This window comes from Zalophus californianus, chromosome 8 (assembly GCF_009762305.2).
Source record: "Zalophus californianus isolate mZalCal1 chromosome 8, mZalCal1.pri.v2, whole genome shotgun sequence".
In the NCBI taxonomy this organism is placed as follows: domain Eukaryota; kingdom Metazoa; phylum Chordata; class Mammalia; order Carnivora; family Otariidae; genus Zalophus; species Zalophus californianus.
This window is the reverse complement of record NC_045602.1, coordinates 66,415,387-66,438,635: the sequence shown is the minus strand read 5'-3', so window position 1 is coordinate 66,438,635 and position 23,249 is coordinate 66,415,387. Positions and strand designations below refer to the sequence as shown.

Sequence of the window (23,249 nt, the reverse complement as noted above, 5' to 3'; positions counted from 1 at the left end):
TAAATAAGAACACCACCACCACCAACAAAAAAAGCTGAGGGGCGCCTGTGTGGCTCAGCTGGTTAAGCGTCTGCCTTTGGCTTGGGTCGTGATCCCAGGGTCCTGGGATTGAGCCCCATGTTGGGCTCCCGGCTCAGTGGAGTCTGCTTATTCCTCTGTCTCTCTCCTCTGCTCATGCTCTCTCTCTCTCTCTCTCTCTGTCTGTCTCTCTCAAATGAATAAATTAAAAAAAAATCAAAAAACAAAGCTGAGAAATAGACTTTAAAAGGGATAACAATTTAGAATGGTATCTTGACCAGTGGGCCCTAGGACAGTTTGTTATCTATTTGAGGGGAAAAAAGTTATATATTATTCATACCATACACTAAAATAAATTCTCTATGAATCGAAGAGTTACATGTTTAAAAAACTGTAAAATAACTAGAGGAATATCTAAGTAAATGCTTAACTGCTCTCAAGTAGGTGAAAGGCCTTTCTGAATATAAAAGCAAAGTAAGAAACCATAAAGGATAACATTATAGATTCAATTATATAAACATTAAAACATTCTGTCTACCTACCCCCACCCCTAAGAAACAAAAGAAGCAAACCACAAATGAGCTAAGTGTAAGCCACGAGCATGGTAGATAGAATCTGGGTTTGTCCTTGAAATGTCAAGACCTCCAACAAACCTGTACAATGGACAAAGGACATGTATACTTGACAAAAACAGAAACACTGTTGGCAAATAGATATATGAAAGTCTAAACCTCATTAATAAGGAGGAAAAATTTTAAAATAACAATATTTTTTTAATCCATCAAAATTATGATTAAAATATATCCAGTGTTGGCAAAAATTTGGTGACTGAACATTCTCAAACCTTGGTGGTGGAGGGGTAAATGAGTACCAGATATGAGTATTTCTACTCTTTCTGTCCAGAAATTTGGTAATATCTATCAATAGCTTTAGAAATGTTGATATCCTGGGCGCCTGGGTAGCTCAGTTGGTTAAGCAACTGCCTTCGGCTCAGGTCATGATCCTGGAGTCCCGGGATTGAGTCCTGCATCGGGCTCCCTGCTCAGCAGGGAGTCTGCTTCTCCCTCTGATCCTCTTCCCTCTCATGCTCTCTCTATCTCATTCTCTCTCTCAAATAAATAAATAAAATCTTAAAAAAAAAAAAAAGAAATGTTGATATCCTTTGAGCCAGTAATTTCTTTCCAGTGTTAGTATGTGTGCTGCCAAAGAGAGCACAGCCAGTAATTTTATTTTATTTTTTATTTTTTAAAGATTTTATTTATTTGACAGAGAGAGACACAGCAAGAGAGGGAGCACAAGCAGGGGGAGTGGGAGAGGGAGAAGCAGGCCTCCTGCTGAGCAGGGAGCTCGATGCGGGGCTCCATCCTAGGACCCTGGGATCATGATCTGCGCTGAAGGCAGACACTTAACCAACTGAGCCACCCAGGTGCCCCCAGCCAGTAATTTTACATCTTGGAATTTATCTCAAGGAAATCATTAGGAGTATGAACCAAGGATAGGTTCATTGTTGAATAATTTACCAAAAGCAAATAAAACGAGATAAAAGAAGACCTGAAGCCGCCTAACTTGCCTCCAGGTGGTTAAATAAAATATGGTATATCTGTAGGAAGAAATACTGTGCAATCATTACAGTCATGGTTTAGATGATTATTTAATGTTACTAGGAAATATGCAAGATTTATTTACAGTCTACTGGTTGGGGTAAATTTCTTGCTTTGATTTTTTTTTTCTTTTTACTTTAGAAGTAACCTATATTTTTGTGTAGGAAATAAATTGGAAAGATATTCCAAAATGTTAAACAGTTAATGCTGGGTACATGAGTTGATGATTAATTTTTTTCTTTATTTTTAAAATTATTTTACAATAACATATTTCCAAGATAAGAAAAAAGTAATGAAAAAACAGAAGACAGAAAGATAAACCTATAGGTTCCATTATTCAAAGGTATCAAGTGTCCTGCCAATACCTTAGGACTTCATCAACGTTTTGTTATCCTTGTGCAAAAACCTGAGAATATGTTTGCTCAAATACAGGGACTTTTTGCTTCAGCAGCAGTTGGAGGGTCCTTCATTGTTTTATGTAGTCCACCCAAAAGACTCATTAAATTTGATAAACATTAGTTGCATTTCTATCATGTGAAGGACTGAAAACTGACCCGACTTTCAATTTGCTTGACAAAAGCAATTAAAACATTAAAACAGAACAATCTATAAGAGAGGCAAAACCAAAATTCTCTAGTGATAAAGGAGAGATCCCAACTGGTTAGAGGAATGTTAAGCATTTCAGGAAGGGGATGGTATTTGAGCCGAGCCTTGGTGGGTAGGTGAGTTTGGTAGGGAGAGTTTGGAAGTCAGCATTACCCAAAGTAGAGGTGGGGTTGCACTTCAGTCAGGAGTTAAGGGGGAGGCATTGGTCACCCATAGAATCTTGGGACTAGGGAGCAGAAAGGTCCTTAGCCCATCATATGTTCAAAGATTATCAATGTTTTCATCACCGAAGACCCACTTTTCTCATTTTCCTAGGAAACCAGTATTTCGAAAAAGTTTGGCCAGAAAATAATTAGCCGTTAAATAATTCGCTTTACAATTTTTATTAATCAAAGATATATGTATCTGCCAACATGAGTTTCTGTTCAGTCTAACAAATTGCAAAGGCACTGAATTATTCTCTTACCTACAATCAAAGAATTATGTGAGATCATGATAAGCCTGGTTTCCATTAGGCTCTGGTGGCTCTCTAGAAGTCTGGGACTCTGGCCTCAGAGCCATCATCCAATTTGCATATCCTAAGATGAAGAAGCCAAGACGTAGAAGGTTATTTGACTTTGAATCCTCTTTGTTATCTCCTTATACTTGACTCTGGGAAAGCTGCTTAATCTCCCTGAGGCTGAATTTCTCTCAAAAAACAAAACAAAACAAAAAAACCAGAGGGTTGTGGATCACTACCTTCTGAATTTATTAAGAGTTACATTAAACAGTGTGTGGAACCAGTAAGGGCACAATAATGTTAATTTTTTTCCCTTCTCCTGGGATCACAAATATGGTAGCACAGATAAGATTTAAAATTCAGTCTCTGGCTCCCTGTGTAGAACTCTTTCCACTTGGAAATTATTTCTTCAGTGATCCATCTTGGCCTGACTTCCCCCGCCCCAAAGAACAGATTATGAAAAATAATAGATTAGCTGCTTAATTGGTGATTTCTCCAGCATCTTCCCTATTTCTTTCCATCCTTGGTGTTAACTCTTTTAATCAGTTAATTCTAAAAACAGAGACACATAAAACCCTGGAGCTTCATTTGAAAACAGAGCTGTTTATCCCATTAAACTTATTAATTATGTTTTAGCAGACAGGCATCTTTTTCTTTTTCTTTCTTTTTTTTTTTTAAGATTTCATTGATTTGAGAGAGAGGGAGAGAGCACAAGCAGGGGGAAGGGCAGTGGGAGAGGGAGAAGCAGAATCTCAGCTGAGCAGGGACCCCAGTGTGGGGCTCGATCCCAGGACCCCAGGATCATGACCTGAGCCGAAGGCAGATGTTTAACCAACTGAACCACCCAGGTGCCCCCAGGCATCTTTTTCTAAGCAAAAGTAGGTACTTTTACCTCGAATGGAATGATCTGCAAATGCCCATCCAGCCATCTTTATTTTGTGTAGAAAGAAATCCACAAGTTTTAGTAGCCTTCAACAACTATTTTCACTCTCTGTATTTTCTATAACCAATTCTAGGATCCCCACCTTATCCCCCCCAAACCTACCTAACAGCAAATGAATGATTCCAGTCACAAGTTGAATGCAAAAATCTTTGATGCACTCCAAGAAAATATTTTTATGTGAAATTGTGTAGCTAGGGTGAAATCCTTTCTGTTTTTGCAAATTCCCAGTGTTTGGCAGACAGGCAAATTTCAATTACCTGAAATGAATGCTTGAAACCAGTAGCAGCTGAGCATTGTCATGCTTGCTTGGTTTCACAGTAAATGAGCCTACCAAGTTTGTGGATATTGTTGATCCTTCTCCAGTCCCTAGTCATAGGTAGAAGGGACATTGGAGATTACCTAGAGCCAGATGAACTCCAGGGTACCTGCCAGTTCTAACAAAATTAGCATTACAATCTGGGAATGGAGATTGGGGAAGATAAACGATGTCTGTTCATTTGATGTGGATTTACTGATGTGTTGCTACCCTAAATTGTCACTGTTTTCCAAATAGGAAGTGCTTCTCAAGAAGAGAGAATCAGAGATTTGCCATTTCTACAAAAAAATCTCTTACCTATCCTGGCATTATATCTGTATGTGCCTTTTTAGAGAGTCATTTGATTATTTGGAATGTTTCATGTTGGCATTGTTGCCTCCTACTGGGTGATTTAAAACCTTTGTGTCTGAGGATGATGGTCTCTCTATGTTTTGTGGTTGTCCATTAGAAATATTTCAGTAACTTAGGTATTATGTAAGTGATGAATCACTGAATTCTACTCAAGAAACCAATATTGCACTGTATGTTAAATACCTAAAATTTAAATTAAACTTAAAAAAATGTTTCAGTAACTCAGATCAGAGGTGCACTTTCTAAGTTAACTAATAACTACAAAATAATTACTCTTCTTTAGGGCTAATGATTACAAAATTATTACTCTCCTTCAAATCTTCATGTATGGGAGACATAGTGAGAAAAGGAAATGGCTACCTTCTTTGGGTTTTGGCATGTTTGTACTACCAGTAAGTGTTTACATCTAGTATTTTGTTCAGGTTCCAAGTTAATACTTAAATGTTAAATGTTTTCCCAAAGCTTAGACCTAACCATGTTTTTCCCCAGATCTTGTTGTTCTTTCCATGTGTACTTTCCTTAAAAGTAGTACGTGCCCAAAGAAACCAATCACCAGAGTTGATACTTGCCTCCTTAATGAGGGAAGAATCCTGTATTGTCTCACATGATTGCACACCTGCCTCTCATCCTTCCCAAGGGCCACCTCCTCCATAGCCACCAGAATCCCAGACCTCCCGGGTGGTACAACCATGCCAGAACTGCTTCCCTTAGTATTTAACTACTCTAAGAGGGCTACCATTTTTTCCTCTCCTACAGGCACAAAATATTTGGCTTGTCACTGATTTTTCCTCACACTTTTTTTTTTTTTTTTTGTCACTTGGATTTGCCTAATTCTGCTCTCCTGATCCCTGATGTAACTTCTTCCTCACCCACTGATCCAAATCCTAGCCTTGCTCATTCCAAGTAATTCAACACAGTTCTCTATTTTTTAATTCTCTTGCCACTTGTATGTAGTCTGAATATACTTCCTTGAAATGGTCTCTTGCTTTATTAGTATCTTCATTAAAGTTCTCAAGGCAAAGATCAAGATTTCAATATTTTCTCATGTAAGACACCCATTTAACCCTTACTTTCAGCAAACCAATTTGGCCACTTTGCCCTCACTTCCAAATGGGGAGGATAAGAATAGCTGCTTTAGCCTGTTCTCAGGGGCATTATGAAGATTAAATAAATGTAAAGAGCACTTATAAACTGAGGGGCTAAATGCATAGCAGGAAAGTTATACCAGTTCATACATTTAAGAAACCATGTCAAAGCAAAATACTTAATTTCTTAGATAACCATGGAAGTCTCGCCTTCTATAAAGTAGCTCAAGCTTTATGCTTAATGATTCTTCCACATGATAAATTATACAATGAAAACTGAAAAGCTTAATCAGTTATTTGGCCATATGAAAATATAACTCATATTTCGAAAACTTCTTGAGTAACATTTCTGCAGTGAAGATTTATCACATTTTAAAATTATAAAGACATTATTTCCAAATACATATATATATATATATATATATATACACCAAAAAAAAAGTCTAGAAAATACATCAACACGTGAGCAGGACGTTGTAGGTATTTCTGTTTTCCTCTTTATACTTTTCTGTATTTCTAAACTTCTCTACAATGAACCTATACTGCATCTGTAATTTCACTAAAAATTAAAGACCTGATGATTTGTTCACTTTATTCCAACTCTGAGGACATTGACCTTTTGTATTTAATCACCATTAAGCAATTAGTAAAGTTTGGGAATTTTAGAACTTTGGAAGTTTAAAAAATGCTGTTAAAAGTTTTTCTTATGTTGCTACCAGTTGGCTAAAAGGTTTTGCAGTTTTGTTGGTTGCAGTAGAACAAGTTAAATTATGTGTGCCTAGTTCAGCTATAGCAAGTGACGCAAATGGAGGGACCTCAAAAAGTTGAAAATAGAGCTACCCTATGACCCAGCAAATGCACTACTGGGTATTTACCACAAAGATACAAATGTAGTGATCCGAAGGGGCGCCTGCACCCCAATGTTTATAGCAGCAATGTCCACTATAGCCAAACTATGGAAAGAGCCCAGATGTCCATCGACAGATGAATGGATAAAGAAGATGTGGTGTGTGTGTGTGTGTACACAATGGAATATTACTCAGCCATCAAAAAATGAAATCTTGCCATTTGCAATGACATGGATGGAACTAGAGGGTATTATGCTAAGTGAAATAAGTCAACCGGAGAACGACAATTATCATATGATATCACTGATATGAGGAATTTAAGAAACAAGGCAGAGGATCATAGGGGAAGAGAGGAAAAAATGAAACGAGACGAAACCAGAGAGGGAGACAAACCATAAGAGACTCTTAATCTCAGGAAACAAACTGAGGGTTGCTGGAGTGGAGGAGGGTGGGGGGATGGGGTGGCTGGGTGATGGACACTGGGGAGGGTATGTGTTGTGGTGAGTGCTGGGTGTTGTGTAAGACTGATGAATCACAGACCTGTACCCCTGAAATAAATAATACATTAGATGTTAATTAATTGAATTTAAGTTAAAAATTATTTTAAAAAGGGCAGGGGACAATAAAAGATTTAGCTTAAAAAATGTACTGAAATAGACGCAAATACCAGTAATGTGATGCATCAGAATGAATACATTATTTTTGGATCTATTCATTTTATGATTTTCCAGTTTTGGACACTCTGTGGAAATGCCCTAACTGCAAAAAGAGGGATATTTGGCAAAACAGGGGATCTTCAGACCATCCTTTGCCTTGCATGTGCCAAAGAAGACATCACCTATTCTGGTGCTTTAAATGGAGACATCTATGTCTGGAAAGGGCTCAATTTAGTCCGCACCATTCAAGGAGCACACAGTGTGAGTATGTCCATGTGGAAATTGGGCATTGAATAGCAAGAGTGTAGACAAGTGTTGTTTTTATGTTGGTTAGTAAGGGTAGATTTTTCCTCACTCTGAATGAGTGAGCATCACCTCCATGTCTGAATCAAACAGAAAGCTCTTAAAACGCAAACAGAAACCGTTGATAAATTGCTCTCTTTTGATGGTCTGCTCTGTAAGAACAAGGGCAAACTTTACTTCTGACCATTCTGCTCTCTTTTGACGTGTATGATAATGGTTACATTGCCATACCTATAGATGATGAAGTAGAAATGCCCAGAAGAATGGGGAGATGTGAAAGCTGAAGGCTATATTGTAGTAAATGGAAATTGGGTGGAAAATTTTTATAAAGAAAAGTTGAAGCGCGTCTTAGCAAAAGAGCTATGAAATTTTAGGCCTTTCATTGTCTTGTATGTTGAACCAATTTTCTTGGCTTCACTAATCATGAAACAGCTCTTAAAACAATTCAGGGGTCAGTAGTTGTCCTCGTGCATAAAAGCAACTGCCATAGTAACCTAATTTCTCTTCACACTGGATCTTATGTCAGCAGTATATACTTGCAGCACTTTTCAATAGACAGGTAAAATATTTTCCTATGGAAAAGCACCTTTAAGTTATGAAACTATTTCCCATGTGAAAAAAAGCATCTTTGTATAATCCCTAACAAACGAACACAAACATAATTTGTCTTCAGTTAGGCTCAGGCGGTGCCTTCTTGAGCTCATTGAGATGCATTTCAGTTACCTGCTTACCAGTGAAAGTGTTTATGTTCCTATCTGGCATATCTTTGGTTGATTATTTTGAGTGGCAATTTATATGAAACACCTCCATTGTTACCTTTTCTTTATAAGGATCAGTAGTCACATAATGGAGTTTGATCTTCATATGTACTTTAACCAAGGAATTAGTGAATAATTTTTTTTTCAAATTGCCATCAGTTTAGTAATGATAAAGGAACATTTGAACTAATTTGCATTAGTAGTAATTATGATTAATTTTTGAGCTAGCCAAAATGAAGGATATTATAAATGGCTACTTGGCCTATTGTCAGGATTTCAATAGAGAACAAGGTATTTAAAATTTGTTTTGTTTTGTTTTTGCTTTTTTTTATTGTGAAGATCCAACTATAATGACTATATAGAATCACTGCAGTATTGAGTATTATCTGCATTACTCAACAGGCTGGAATCTTTAGCATGTATGCTTGTGAAGAAGGCTTTGCCACCGGTGGACGAGATGGGTGTATTCGATTATGGGATACTGATTTCAAACCAATAACCAAAATTGATCTCAGGGAGACAGAACAAGGATATAAAGGTAATATATATATTAATACCCGTAACTCTAAGAGTGTTAAACACAATGTGAAGTTCTGTATTTATATTTGTCTCCCTGTACCCCATCTTATTCTAGAAAGGACTTAAGGCAGTTTACATAAATACATTGAAAGAAGATAAAAAAATGTGTTAAAAATAAATGGATACCCCTTCTTCCTTATTTGCACAAAGATATCTGTGTGTACTAGTGATGAACCTACTACAAAGATCAAGAACATAATGAGAAAACCCTAGTGATGAACCTGCTATAAAGATCAAGAACATAATGAGAAAACCCCTGAGTGGTATCTTGGGAAATGGACCTTTGAGTTATAAAACTGGGAAATTCTGGACAAGTTGGTGACCCTGAGACTGCTCCCAGCCTCCTTAAATAAGCAAATAATTGACAGGAAAAACAAGACCAAAAAAATAGCTTTAAAGTAGTAGCCCATAGTAGTGGGATCAGAACTGGGGACTTGGGTTCAAATCCAAGTTTTGCCCATGATAGATTTGAGTCAATTTTTTAGGAACCCGTGGGCCTCTGTTTCCTCATCTAAAAAATGGGGATAATACTAGTAACAACCTCATAGAGTTGTATGAGGGTTAAATGTACTTACAGAGTGCTTAGAATAAGTGACGGGACAGTCAGCACTCACATAAATATTAGCTATTATTACAATATACTGAGTATGTGTACCAGGGAATACAAAGCAGTTTGTATACATCTTTTAAAATTCTCATGATAGGCTTATAATCTCATTTTCATAGATAAAGAATTTGGGCTTGAGAGAGTTTAAAGTGGAGATGTAAACAGAAAAGATAAGATAAAGTCACAGGCGGTATTCATACACTAAGCACATGGAGGGGGGCTCTGTTCATTTGCTGCAGATGAGCCCCAGACCCTGCTCTTGGCTCCTGCAGCCAGCGCTGAGGGAGGGTTGCTCAGTACCGTGAGTCATACCGTCCACAAGGTGAAAACTTACTCATTGCTCAGGTGAAGGCAAATGACTCCCAGTGCTAAGATGAGAGAGAAATTTCCTGAGAATCTTCCTAGAGAGAACTCTGACAGATCAGAAGTCCTCAAAAGGCACGGAGTGAGCTATTACTCATCAGGTTCTCTTTCACGAAGTCCCTTGATGCAGGCTCATGGCAATGTGGCCACAGAGGTTCTTCCAAAGGCCAAATTGTCTGGCGGTGCTTAGAGCTCTCTCCTGACCTGAGGTAGATTCCAGAGGACTGAGAGAAGAATACTACCTATTCTTCAGGCCATCCTCCTTAAAGAATGTTGTCAACCAAACCTTTCTTAAAAATTTAGCAATAAGGAAATGAGCTAGATATTTTACTTCCTATGTATACCCAGAATCCAGCTTCCTTAAATATCTATTAAATACAAAAAGTCAGCCAATCTGGAGATTGCATTGTTGTTTTCTTATGGAAGCTCAGGATCTTGGTTTAGATGCATTTCTGAATTCCAGGCACAGGGGTCAACCTTGGAAGTTGTAAAATTTAGTATCCGCTTCAGTGCATCGACAAGGAGACAGCCGAGGCCCTTAAGTTCTTTGCCACAGAGTTGACAAGCCCATGTAACTTTATCCAGAAAAATACTTCGGGCAGATATATATATAAGCAAGTAAGCATCCAGAAGAGCAAGGTAAAACATCTCAGTAAAGCAGCCAAGAATGTTTAACCTTGAATCATGAAACTTCTTGGTGTATATTTCAGGGTAACTGAGAGCACATCATATACTAGATACTGGATGAGTTAACTTACTGGGTGGGATTATTGACCATAAACTGGCTGGATGTTGGGGAGCATCAACCAGCAATGATGATTCCTTTCTGGCGGTCACTTTATCCAGCTCATCCAAAAACTGTATCACACAATTAAGGTATAAATTTAAGGTATAAATTAAGGTATAAATTCTGCTCTGGGTAGCAGAGCAGAAACCGTATTTACCCTGCTCTGCTTTTCTATCTGATACCGAGTTCCTAACTTTGGGCTCTCAAAGGAGCCAGTGCAGAAGGAGCCTCCAGGTAACTGGGGGTTTATATTGATTGCATGGCCAACTCCTGTCCCCCAGAGTCAGATGAAGACAGTCAGGGACGCCCTGCATTTTGTGTCAGTGTCAAAAGATTGACAACACACCCACCCACCCACACACACACACACACATACACACACACACGCCCTTGCCAAGGTCAAAGCAGACACAGGTGGTGCACGGTAGACCGGAAGCATGCCTGCACCACACAGATGCAGCCTGTAGTGCCTGGGCTTACAGTTGATCAGGAGAGAGATTGGCATGCACTTGTAGGTGAATGTCCGGTCAGACAAGAGCCTCTATTTCCATGGGAGTAATGGACTATGCTTTTTAAAGGATCTTAAAGACCACGCTGCAGTTTGAGACCAAGGGAGCCTTGAGAATTTGTGCCATTGCCCCAATGGCAGCCATATTCTTCCCACCTTCTTGATTTTTACAGTGCCTGCTCACTACCACTATTCTTATTTTACTTTAAATTGATTTTAATACAGCTTTTTTTTTTTTTTACTTCTCCTCACTATAAGCAATAATATCTGTGAAATCATGGCTTTACTATTTTGTTTATGGATATTTTACTCATTAAAATAAAAAATTTTGTCCATGTAGTATCCTCCCCTCCACCCCCATCAGTGGCGCCTTTGCCTGTCACGCTTTTGACAGCACTGTAACAGAAGTCTGCTATGTCCCATCAAACTTCCAAAGAGATGTTGGCATTAATTCCAGCTCTCAGTGGAAAAACAGGCTGAATGTATAGCGTCGGAAGAACAAAAGCCTGGTTGAAGTGTTGGTAACAACCCCAGATCCGGCTGAAGTTCTCCAGTCTGTGAAGGGAGAGCCATGCGGGGAAAACCTCCAAGAGGCTCTTTTGCCCTCCGCCCAGCCTTGGTGCATCCTCACCCTGAGGCAGGCAAGGGGGCTGTTGAGTTCAGAACGGGAAAAGGTTCTCAGAGTAGCCTTGTCTGTGGTGTTCACAGAGGCGGGCCAGCGGGCCCCATGTGACAGGGGCGCCCTCTTGGCTACACGGAGGTAGGAGAGAGGCCAGCGTGAGGTAGGAGACCCAGGGATTAAGATATGTAGGGGATGAGGTGAGGATTAAAGTAATTGGGATGTAAACAGTTTTCTGATCCTGCTTCCCCTTCACTAGCCAGTACCTTACCATTGGTCCTCTGAGCATTTGCTTAGAATGTGGGGGAAAGAGTGAAGGAACAGGGACAGAAAGGGCGTGGGGAAAGGATGAAACAGGAGGAAGAAGGCAGAGTGAGCAGAGGACATTTAGGTGTACTTTGTCCCACCTGATCCCCCCTGAAAGGACCCTTGGCTTTCTCCTCTACCTTCAAGCCCTTGGCCTCAAAAACAGAAACAAAATACACTTGAAAGGAGCACATTCAAGCAAAGCAATGTTATTACATTTTTGCTCTTGATCTGGACATGAAACAACATGTATGGATGGCTTTATTCTTGTAAGAATTTCTTGATGTAAATGAGCCTCCTTCCACATTTTCACTTTTTGAGTAACAATGACTCTTGAATTCACTTCCATGGAAATACTGTGATTTCTCATTTTACTCAAACAGCCAAATGGCTTTCAAAACAAATTTAGCAAGAGAATTAATCATGGCCATGTCCCAATTTCCATGGCATAGTACTGATATTCTGTTTCTTAAACATAAAAGTTAAATTTCAGAAATTGCTGTTCACTAGCTTTTAAGCCCTTTATAAAGCATACGTACTTAGTCTGCTACCTATGAAGATGGCTAATGCCCCTCCTGTAGACTTCCAAATGGCAATTTCCAAGTTGTTGTATGTAAAGACTCTTAAGATTTGCATGTATTTGCATCTTCTAATAACTATTAATTACTAAACATCAAGAGAGATGGAACAGTTTACATTAAGATAAACACTAAGCTCAGGGAAAAAAAGCAATTTATTAGAGAAAGACAGTATTAATCAGTTCTCTTACATCTTTCTAGTTGAGCTTGAGCTAATTTAGACCTTTGGCTTCCAGTGAAAACAATGAAGCCCACTGTGGATTGAGGGTGAGCCAGCTTTGGAGATGGGTCATGCTCACATCAGCTTGAATCTGCAGGGTCAGAGCTGATGGTTGGGGCTTTCTGGCCTCTGCCCAAGTCTTAGTCAAACAAAATGGCCTTCAGCTGCCAGGAGGATCATTCCTTAATCAAAGGAATAGTAGTATTGGCTTTTACATTTTTGTGAGTTTAAATGGATTTTTGCTGATTGGTAAGTCTGCAAACAAACTCTTGCCAAGAACACATGATGATATAAACCAACAACTTAATTTGTCCAGGATCCCTTATGTACAGTTCTGAAAGCCAAAACACCAGGAATGCCAAAATATTTTTTTTTTGAGAACAACTTTTTTTTTAAGTGTGATAAACATTTTAACCATTTTTAAAATTTTAATTCCATTATAGTTAACATACAGTGTTACATTAGTTTCAGGTGTACAATATGGTGATGCAACAATTCTGTACATTACTCAGTCCTCGTAGTGATAAGTGTACTCTTAATCTCCTTCCCATATTTCACCCATGCCTCCACCCACCTCCCCTCTGGTAACCATCAGTTCTTTATAGTTAAGTCTGTATTTTGGTTTGTATTATTTTTTTCTTTGTTTTGTTTCTTAAATTCCACATGTTTGTGAAATCATGTTGTATTTGTATTTCTCTGACTCATTTCACTTAGCATTATATTCTCCAGATCCATTCATGTTGCAAATGGCAAGACTTCATTCCTTTTTATGGCTGAGTAATATCCCATATTTTATGTATACCACTTGTTTATCCATTCGTCTGTCATTGGACACTAGGCCTGCTTCCATAATTTAGCTATTGTAAATAATGCAATAAACATAGAGGTCCATATATGTTTTTGAATTAGTGTTTTCGTTTTCTTTGGGTAAATACCCAGTAGTGGGATTACTGGAACATAGGGTAGTTCTATTTTTAATTGTTTGAGGAACCTCCATACTGTTTCCACAGTGACTGCCTCAGTTTGCATTCTCGCCAACAGCACACAAAGGTTCCTTTTTCTCCACATCCTCCCCAGTGTTTTTAGCCATTCTGACAGGTGTGAGGTGATATCTAATTGTGGTTTTGATTTGCATTTCCCTGATGATGAGTGATGTTGAGCATCTTTTCATGTGTCTGTTGGCCATCTGTATGTCTTCTTTGGAGAAATGTCTATTCATGTCTTCTGCCTATTTTTTAATTAGATTACCTGGGTTTTTGGTGTTAAGTTATATAAGTTTTTTATTTATTTTGGAGACTAACCCTTTATCAGATATATCATTTACAAATATCTTCTCCCATTCAGTAGCTTGTCTTTTAGTTTTATTGGTTGTTTCCTTTGCTGTACAGAAGAAGCTCTCTATTTTGATGAAGTCCCAATAGTTGATTTTTGGTTTTGTTTCCCTTCCCTTAAAAGACGTATCTAGAAAAATGTTACTATGGCCAATGTCAGAAATTACTACTTACACTCTCTTTTAGGACGTTTAGGGTTTCAGGTCTCACATTTAGCTCCTCCTTAATCCATTTTTAGTTTATTTTTTCGTATGATATAAGAAAGTTGTCCAGTTTCATTCTTTTGCATGTAGCTGTCCAGTTTTCCCAGCAGCATTTATTGAAGAGACTTTTTCCCATTGCATATTCTTGCCTCCTTTGTCAAAGATTAATTGATCATATAATCATGGGTTTATTTCTGGGCTCTCTATTCTGTCATTTGATCTATGTGTCCATTTTTGTGCCATTACCATACTATTTTGATTACTATAGCTTTGTAGTGAAACTTGAAATCTAGGATTGTGATACCTCCTATTTTGCTCTTTTTCAAGGTTGCTTTGGCTATTCAGGGTCTTTTGTGGTTCTATACAAATTTTAGTATTTTTTGTCCTAGTTCTGTGAAAAATGCTGTTAGTATTTTTTATAGGAATTGCATTAAATCTATAGGTTGCTTTGGGTAGTATGGACATTTTAACTATTTGTTCTTCCAATCCATGAGCATGAAATATCTTTCCATTTGTTTGTATTGTCTTCAGTTTCTTTCATCAGTGTTTCATAGTTTTCAGAGTACAGTTAATTCACCTTAAGTCTATTCGTAGGTATTTTATTAGTTCTGGTGCATTTGTAAATAGGATTGTTTTATTAGTTTCACTTTCTGCTGCTTCATTAATAGTGTACAGAAATGCAGTGGATTTCTGTATATTGGTTTTGTATTCTGTGACCCTCCTGAATTCGTTTATCAGCTCTAGTAGTTTTTTGGTGGACTCTTCAGGGTTTTCTCTCTATAGTACCATGTCATCTGCAATTAGTGAAAATTTTGTTTCTTTCTTACCAATTTGGATGCCTTTATTTTCTTTTTGTTGTCTGGTTGCTGTTGCTAGGACTTCCAGTACTATGTTGAATAAAAGTGGTGAGAGTGAACATTCTTGTTCCCAGTCTTTATGGGGAGAGCTCTCATTTTTTCACCACTGAGTATGATCTTAGCTGTAAGTTTTTCATAGATGGCTTTTATTAAGTTGAGGTATGTTCCCTCTAGACCTACTTTGTTGAGGGTTTTTACCATTAATGGATGTTGTACTTTGTCGAATGCTTTTTTTGCATCTATTGAAATCATATGGTTTTTATCCTTTCTCTTGTTGATGTGATGTATTACGTTGATTGATTTGCAAGTATTGAACCACCCTTGCATCCCAGGAATAAATCCCACTTGATCATGGTGAATGATTTTTTTTAAAGTATTGTTGCATTTGATTTGCTAATATTTTGTTGAGGATTTTTGCATCTATGTTCATCAAGGCTATTGGCCTCTAGGGTTTTGTTTTGTTTTGTTTTTTGTAGTGTTTTTATCTGGTTTTGGTATCAAGGAAATGCTGGCTTATAGAATGATTTTTTTTCAATTTTTGGGATAGTTTGAGAAGAATAGGTATTAACTCTTTAAATGTTTGTTAGAGGGTGCCTGGGTGGCTCAGATTGCATTTGCTTTCGGCTCAGGTCATGGTCCCAGGGTGCTGGGATCGAGTCCCGCATCAGGCTCCCTGCTCACTGCAGAGCCTGCTTCTCCCTCTTCTTCTACTGCTCCTCCTGCTTGTGCTCTCTCACTCTCTCTGTCAAATAAATAAATAAAATCTTAAAAATATCTATCTATCTATATAGATAGATAGATATATAGGTAGAATTCACCTGTGAAGCCATCTGGTCCTGGACTTTTCTTTGTTGGGAGTTTTTTGATTACTGATTCAATTTCCTTGCTGATAATCAATCTGTTCAAATTTTCTATTTCTTCCTGATTCAGTTTGGGGAAGTTATATGTTTCTAGGAATTTGTCCATTTCTTCTAGGTTGTACAATTTGTCTAATTATTTTGGCATATAATTTTTCATAATCTTAGTTTTTTATACTTCTGTGGTATCATTTGTTATTTCTGTTCTTTCATTTATGATTTTGTTTGAGTACTCTCTATCCTTTTTGAGGGGAGAAGGGGAGACTGGCTAAAAGTTTATCAGTTTTGTTGCTCTTTTTAAGGAACCAGCTCCTAGTTTCATTGATTTGTTCTATTATTTTTTTAGTTTGTTTCATTTATTTCTGCTTTAGTCGTTATTATATCCTTCCTTCTACTGGTTTTGGGTTTTGTTTGTTGTTATTTTTCTAGGTCCTTTAGGTGTAAGATTAGGTTGTTTACTTGAGATTTTGCTTGCTTTTTGAGGTAGTCCTATATTGCTGTAAACTTCCCTCTTAGAACGACTTTTGCTGCATCCCAAAGATTTTGGATTGTTGTATTTTCATTTTCATTTATCTCCATCTTTGTTTTGATGTCCTCTTTGATTTTTTAGTTGACCCATTCATTGTTTAGTAGCATGTTATTTAACCTCCATGTATTTGTGTTCTTTCTAGATTTTTTCTTGCGATTAATTTCTAGTTTCATAGAGTTGTGGTCAGAAAAGATGCATGGTATGACTTTGATCTTTTTGAATTTGTTGAGACTTGTTTGTGACCTAATATGTGATCTATTCTGGAGAATGTTCCATGTGCACTTGAAAAGAAGGTGTATCCTACTGTTTTAGGATGGAATGTTCTGAGTATTATATGTTAGATCCATCTGGTCCAATATGTCATTAAAAGCCACTGTTTCCTTGTTGATTTTCTGTTTGGATGATCTATCCGTTGATTATAAGTGGGATGTTAAAGTCCGCTACTGTTATTGTATTACTATTGATTACTTCATTGATGTTTAATATTAGCTGCTTTATGTATTTGGGTGCTGCCATGCTGGATGCAGAACTATTTACAATTGTTACATCTTCTTATTGGATTGTTTCCTTAATGACTAAATAGTGTCCTTCTTTGTCTCTTGTTATAGTCTTTGTTTTAAAGTCTATTTTGTCCAATGTAAGTTTTGCTCTCCCAGCTTTCTTTTCACTTCCATTTGCATGATAAATGCTTTTCCATTCCTTCACTTTCAATCTGCATGTGTCTTTAGGTTTGAAACAAGTCTCTTGTAGGAGTATAAAGATGCGTCACCCTGTCTTTCTTCTTTTTTTTTTTTACATTTTTAAATTTAAATTCAATTAATTGACATATCATGTATTATTGGTTTCAGAGGTATAGGCCTGTGATTCATCAGTCTTACATAATACCCAGTGCTCATTACATTACATGCCCTCCTTAATGTCCATCACCCAGCTACCCCATCCCTCTACCCCTCTCCCCTCCAGCAACCCTCAGTTTGTTTCCTATGGCTAAGAGTCTCTTATGGTTTGTCTCCCTCTCTGGTTTCATCTTGTTTTATTTTTTCCTCTCGTCCCCTGTGACCCTGTCTTTTGATTGCAGTGTTTAGTCCCTTTACATTCAAAGTAATTATTATAGGTGTGTACTTATTGCCATTTTGTTACTTGTTTTATGGTGGGTTTTGTAATTCTCTGTTCCTTTCACTTGCTCTCTTCTCTCAGAGTTGGTTGGCTTTCTTTAGTGATATACTTGGATTCCTTTCTCTTTATATTTTGCCTATCGATTACTGGTTTTTTATTTGTGGTTACCATTAGGTTTTATATAAAATCTTATGCAAAGAGCAGTCTATATTAAGTTGATGGTCACCTAAATTTGAACCCATTCTTTACTCCTCCCTCCCAAGTTTCAAGTATATGGTTTCATACTTTACATCCTTTTATTTTGTGAATCCTTTGACTGATTTTTGTAGATATAGTTATTTTTCGTTTCCTACTTTTCTTACTCCTACTTATGGTCTTTCCTTTCCCCTCAAAGAGCTTCCTTTAACATTTCTTATAGGTCTGGTTTAGTGGTCATGAATTCCTTTAAGTTTTGTTTGTCTGGGAAACTCTTTATCTCTCCTTCTATTCTGAAAAATAGCTTTGCTGGATAGAATATTCTTGACTGTAGGTTTTTTTCCTTTAGCACTTTGAATATATCATGCCACTCTCTTCTGGCCTGCAAAGTTTCTGCTGAAAAATGAGCTTATAATCTTTTGGGGGTTCCCTTGTAACTGTTTTTCTTTTCTCTTGCTACTTTTAAAATCCTCTCTTTATCACTACTTTTCACCACTTTAATTACTAGGTGTCTTGGTGTGGACCTCCTTGGGTTGATTTTGTTGGGGCTCTGTGTGCCTCCTGGATCTGGATTTCTGTTTCTTCCCCCAAATTCAGGACATTTTCATCTATTATTTCTTCAAATAAATTTTCTGTCCCCTTTTCTTTCTCCTTCTGGGATCCCTATAATGCAAAATGTTATTATTACACTTGATGGTGTCCCTAGTAATGTTATTATTACACTTGATGGAGTTCCCTAACTCTACTTTCACTTTCAGCTTGATTACTTTCCATTACTCTGTTCTCTCTCCCATTCAGCTTGATTACTTTCCATTACTCTGTCCTCCAGGTCACTGATCATTCTTCTGCCTCCTCTAGTCTACTGCTTATTCTATCTAGTGTATTTTTAATTTCGGTTATTGAGTTCTTCATCTCTGATTGGTTCTTTTTTTGTTTTTATCTCTTTAAGGGTCTCACTGAGGTCCTCCATTCTTTTCTCAAGTCCAGTGAGTATCTTTGTGACATTTACTTTAAATTCTCTATCAAGAATATTATTTATCTCCATTTCATTTAGTTCTTTTGCTGTGATTTTGTTCTGTTCTTTCATTTGGGACATGTTCCTCCATCTTCTCATTTTGTCTAACTCTCTGTTTCTCTGTGTTAGGAAAGTCAGCTATGTCTCCTGTACTTGAAAGTGATGGCCTTACAAAGAAAAGTTTCTGTGGTGCCCTACATGTAGGGCAATGTCCCCTGTTCACCAGAATGGGGCTTCAGGGGCATCTCCCATGTGTGTTGTATGTGCCCCACTATTGTGGCTGAGCCACTTTTGCCTTCAGTCTAGTCATCTGAAATGGGTCTCTTTGCCTGTTGGAGGCAGTGTTTGGTCCCTTGTATTGTTAGTGGGCCTGTCTGAGTCCACCTTGGGCTTGAGTTGCATCAGAATAGGCATTTGCCAGAGATGCAGTAGCACTGAACTGCAGAACATGGGGGTGGATTGTGTGTTGTTAGCAAGGTTTGCATAGGTCTACTGTGGAAGGGACCTGGAGCCAAGGCTTGTCTGCAAGGGAACACAAAGGTGCAGCATAGTATTAACAAGTTAAGTAGGAGTGTTGGTGCTGCTGTGCTGGTCCCTGCAGGTGTCCATGTGTCTAGTGTAAGGGTGAGTGAGGGAAATGGTACCTGCCAGCTCCTGTGTTGCTGGAGAAGTCTCTAAATGATCCCTGCCCCTCCAGCGTGCTCTGAGATTAGGAAACAAATTTCCTTCTTGTAGACTCCAGGCATTTTTCAAACTGCTGCCTTTATGCTGTATCTCCACAGAGCTATTTGTTGTGCTCTTTAAGGATAGGGACTCAGTTTCTTCTCACTCTCTTGGCTCTCCCAGAGCTGATTTTTAAAGTTCCAGGTTTTAGGCCTCACTGGTTTTAAGAACTTACAAAATTCAGGCCCTCTGCTTTTCAAAGCCAGATGTTATGGGGCTCCATCTTCCCTAAGTGGGCTCCCTGGTATGAGAGTGTGTTTTTCTCTTCTCTGAACCTACAGCATCTCTCCCTCCCCTGGACAGTCTTGTGGGTCCATTTAGTTCTCAACTGTGTGTCCACCCTCCTATCCTCTTCAACATAGCCTCTTATCTATCTTTAGCTGTGGAGAGTTTGTTCTGCCAGTCTTTGGGTCCTTTTCTGGGTTACTTACACTGATGTGGGTATTATCTAGTTGTATCTGTGGGTCAGAGTGAGCTTAGGATCTTCCTACTCTGCCATCTTCCCCATTTTAACCATTTCTACGTGGATCAGTGGCATTAGTTAAGTCCATTTACATTGTTGTACAACTATCAGGACCATCATCTTCAAAACAGTTTTCATCTTCCCAAACTGAAACTTCATACCCATTAAACAGTAACTCTCCTTTCCCCTCTTCTTCCGGCCCCTGGCAGCTACCATTCTACTTTCCATTTCTATGAATTTGCCTATTTCAGTTACCTCATATAAGTGAAGTCATACAGGATTTGGTCTTTGATGACTGGTTTGTTTCTCTTAGCATAATGTCTTCAGGATTCATCCATATAGTAGCATGTGCCAGAATTTCCTTCCTTTTCAAGGCTGAATAATATTCCATTGTATATACCACATTTTGTTTATCCATTCATCTGTGATGGATACTTGGGTTGCTTCTACCTTTTGGCTATTGTGAATAATGCTGCTGTGAACACAGGTGTACAAATACCTCTTTGAGACCCTGCATTCAGTTCTTTTGGATATATATCTAAAAGTGGAATTATTGGATCAAATGGTATTTCTATTTTTAATTTTCTTGAGAAACTGCCATAGTGTTTTCTATAGCAGCTGCACTATTTTACATTCCTCTCAGCATTGCACAGTGTTCCAATTTCTCCACATCCTTGCCAAGTCTTTCTTTTTTTTTAACAGCAGCCATTCTAATAGGTGCGGAGTAGCATGTCATTATGGTTTTGATTTGCATTTCCCTAATGATTAGTGATGTTGAGCATTTTTCATAAGCCTGTTGGCCATTTGTGTATCTTTGGAGAAATTTTTATTCAAGTCCTTTGCCCATTTTAAAATCAGGTTGTTTGTATTTTTGTTGCCACATCTTAAGAGTTCTTTATAAATTCTGAATATTAACCCCTTATCAGATAATGTGGTTTGCAAATATTTTTTCCTATTCCATAAGTTGCCTTTTTGCTATATTGATTGTGTTCCGTGATACACAGAAGTTTTGAATTTTGATATAGGCCAATTTATTTTTTTTGTTGTTACCTGTGCCTTTGGTATCATATCCAAAAAAAATCATTGCCAAAAATACTGTATCATAAAGTTTTCCCCCCTATATTTTCTTATAATATTTTGTAGTTTTATCTTTTCTGTTTAGGTCTTTGATCCATTTTGAGTTAATTTCTGTAAATGGTGTAGGGTAAGGGTCCAACTTCATTGTTTTTTTCCCCCCAAAATATTTTAATAACTAATTTGGTAGTGAAACTTGACCTGAACTTACATGAGGCTGTTTATCTTCATATATGTGCATATTCTTACACATCACTGCAGAAGTATTTGATTTCAAGGTGCTGCTCCAAACCCCATTTGGACGAGTCTTAAATCCAAAATGTTCTGAATTCCACAGTGCAACTGACCCCAAGTAATTGGATCATATGGTATTTCTAAGGACTCTCAGATATATGGGTTGGTGGAACCCCCAACATATTTTGCAGTGAAAATTTCTGGAATTTGCGAGCTGGTAGAGACATTGGATGTCAGCATGTAGAACTCTTACTCTATGGATGAATACAATGAGGTCAGGTCATGGGCATCCATCTAATTGTAGGATTTGGGTTCTAACTTCTATCTCACTTCAAACTTAAGGCATTTTGAGTCGGATCATTTTTAAAACTAATTTATGATCTGCATAAAATAATGAAGATTAAATGACTTACAACGGTAACAAAAAAGCCAAAACTAATTCTTAAAGCAAGGCAACCAACACAAATTACATTAATGGTAATAAATACATAGAGTTAGTGGGTGTAAATGATTATGTCTGGAGGAATATGGTAATTATGATGTATTATATATGTACTCATTCAATAAACATTTATTAAGCATCTACTAAGTATCAGATACACACCTAGGAACTGGTTAAGCTCTTCTAAAAAGCATGTTTTAGGCAGCTTATTGGAATTTTTTGTGCATTTACTTTAACTTCAAACACGTATTTGTTGAATTGTGCTTCTGTCTAATGTACTATATAAACTTCGAATCCAGAGATATCTTGTATTCGGTCAAGCAGCTTTCCCTCAGCATTAAGCAAGAGTAGGAGGCTAAAGTCCCCAGGATAGAAGATGCCCCTTTTTAGACTTTCACCATCTCCGCTGCCCCATTGCTGGCCTGAACCCCTGTCTCTTGCACAGGTGTCTGCCATTGCTTTATATCTTGTGTCCCTGCTTCAAACATTATTCTCAGAATAGCAGCTAGAGGGATTGTTCAAAATTTATGTGAGCCAAATCACATTCTTTTCCCCAAATAAAGAATCGAAGGCCTCAGTATGGCCTACTAATTCCTCCCCCTCATGCCTTCCTCCTGCGCTGCCCTCTGCTCTGGCTTCCACTGTCTCCTGTGACCTCTGTGCCCCCAGGCTGCTCCCTCTCCCTACCCTCGCACCAGGGATCTGCAGGACTGCTGCCCTCCTCCTCTTCAGGACTTTGCTCAAATGAACCTGTCCTGATGCCTTATTTAAAATTGAAACCCACTCTGCCTCTACTACCCCAGGCACTCCCCATCCCCTTCTGCCAGATCTACTTCTCACCTCGTTACAAACAATATGATTTGCTTTTTATTATGCTTACGGCTGTTGTCTGTATGCGAGCAGGAATCTCTTTGTTCACTGACGCCTCTCAAGGGCTTAAAACAGTGCCCGGCACCTGCGGGTCCTTGGAAACAGCTGTTGCTGAAGGAATGAAGAATGTGTGGAGAGGAATGTGAGTGACTGGGGCGCAGAGCCTTGGGGAGGTGCATAAGTGACAAGGACACAGAAGTGGACACACAGCTTGGTTCCTTTCTTTGTGTCCTGCTGTGTTCAAGGTTAAGCCCTAAAGACCAGTGATAGGAGGTCAGAGAAGGGTTTAGGGAGATGCATATCATGGCTGTCACCTCAGACAGGTCACCCTGTTCTGGAGCACAGAGCGGCTGGGTGGGGGACAGGATGGGAGGGGGGAACCCAGGTTATTCTTCCCCACTATTTATTCTTCTTAATGCCGTTTTTCTTCCTCAGAGTACATTGAGGATCATGGGGTTAAGTTGTTCTCAATCATTGGTGATTTTGTCCACTGGAGGACAGTTGGCGTTTGGAGATGTTTTTGATTGTCACAACTGTGGAGTGCTACTGGTCTATCTCAGGAGGGCCCAGGGACACTGCTGAGCCTCTTATAGTGTCACCTTGCTGTGATCACCCCCACAAGGAAGAACTATCCAGCACTCAGTGTTAACAGGGCTATGGCTGAGCAAACCTGGTACAGAATACTCAAAAGACTAACTCAAATCTAAGAACACCCTTGTTTACAATCGAAACAAAGCACGTCCCTTCTATTGTTCTGGTTCCTCGGCTGGCTTCCTTACTTTCCTCTGT

The 23,249-nt window shown here is 38.4% G+C and overlaps 1 protein-coding gene across 10 annotated transcripts in view; it reads left to right on the top strand.

Moving 5' to 3' along the window:
• Positions 1-23,249, top strand: part of EML6 (EMAP like 6) — a 272,181-nt gene that overhangs the window by 123,482 nt on the left and 125,450 nt on the right. For 9 of the 10 annotated variants that reach the window (XR_004820268.1, XR_004820267.1, XR_004820266.1 and 6 more), the window contains exons 6-7: positions 6,999-7,184; positions 8,387-8,522. Coding sequence is in view for 6 of the 10 variants with exons in the window: in XM_027623736.2 (XP_027479537.1) it covers positions 6,999-7,184; positions 8,387-8,522 (322 nt within the window). In the remaining 4 variants the exon portion in view is untranslated. Of the gene's footprint in view, positions 1-6,998; positions 7,185-8,386; positions 8,523-18,588; positions 18,626-23,249 lie in introns of those variants that run through there. The other variant, XM_027623739.2, reaches the window with a different exon arrangement.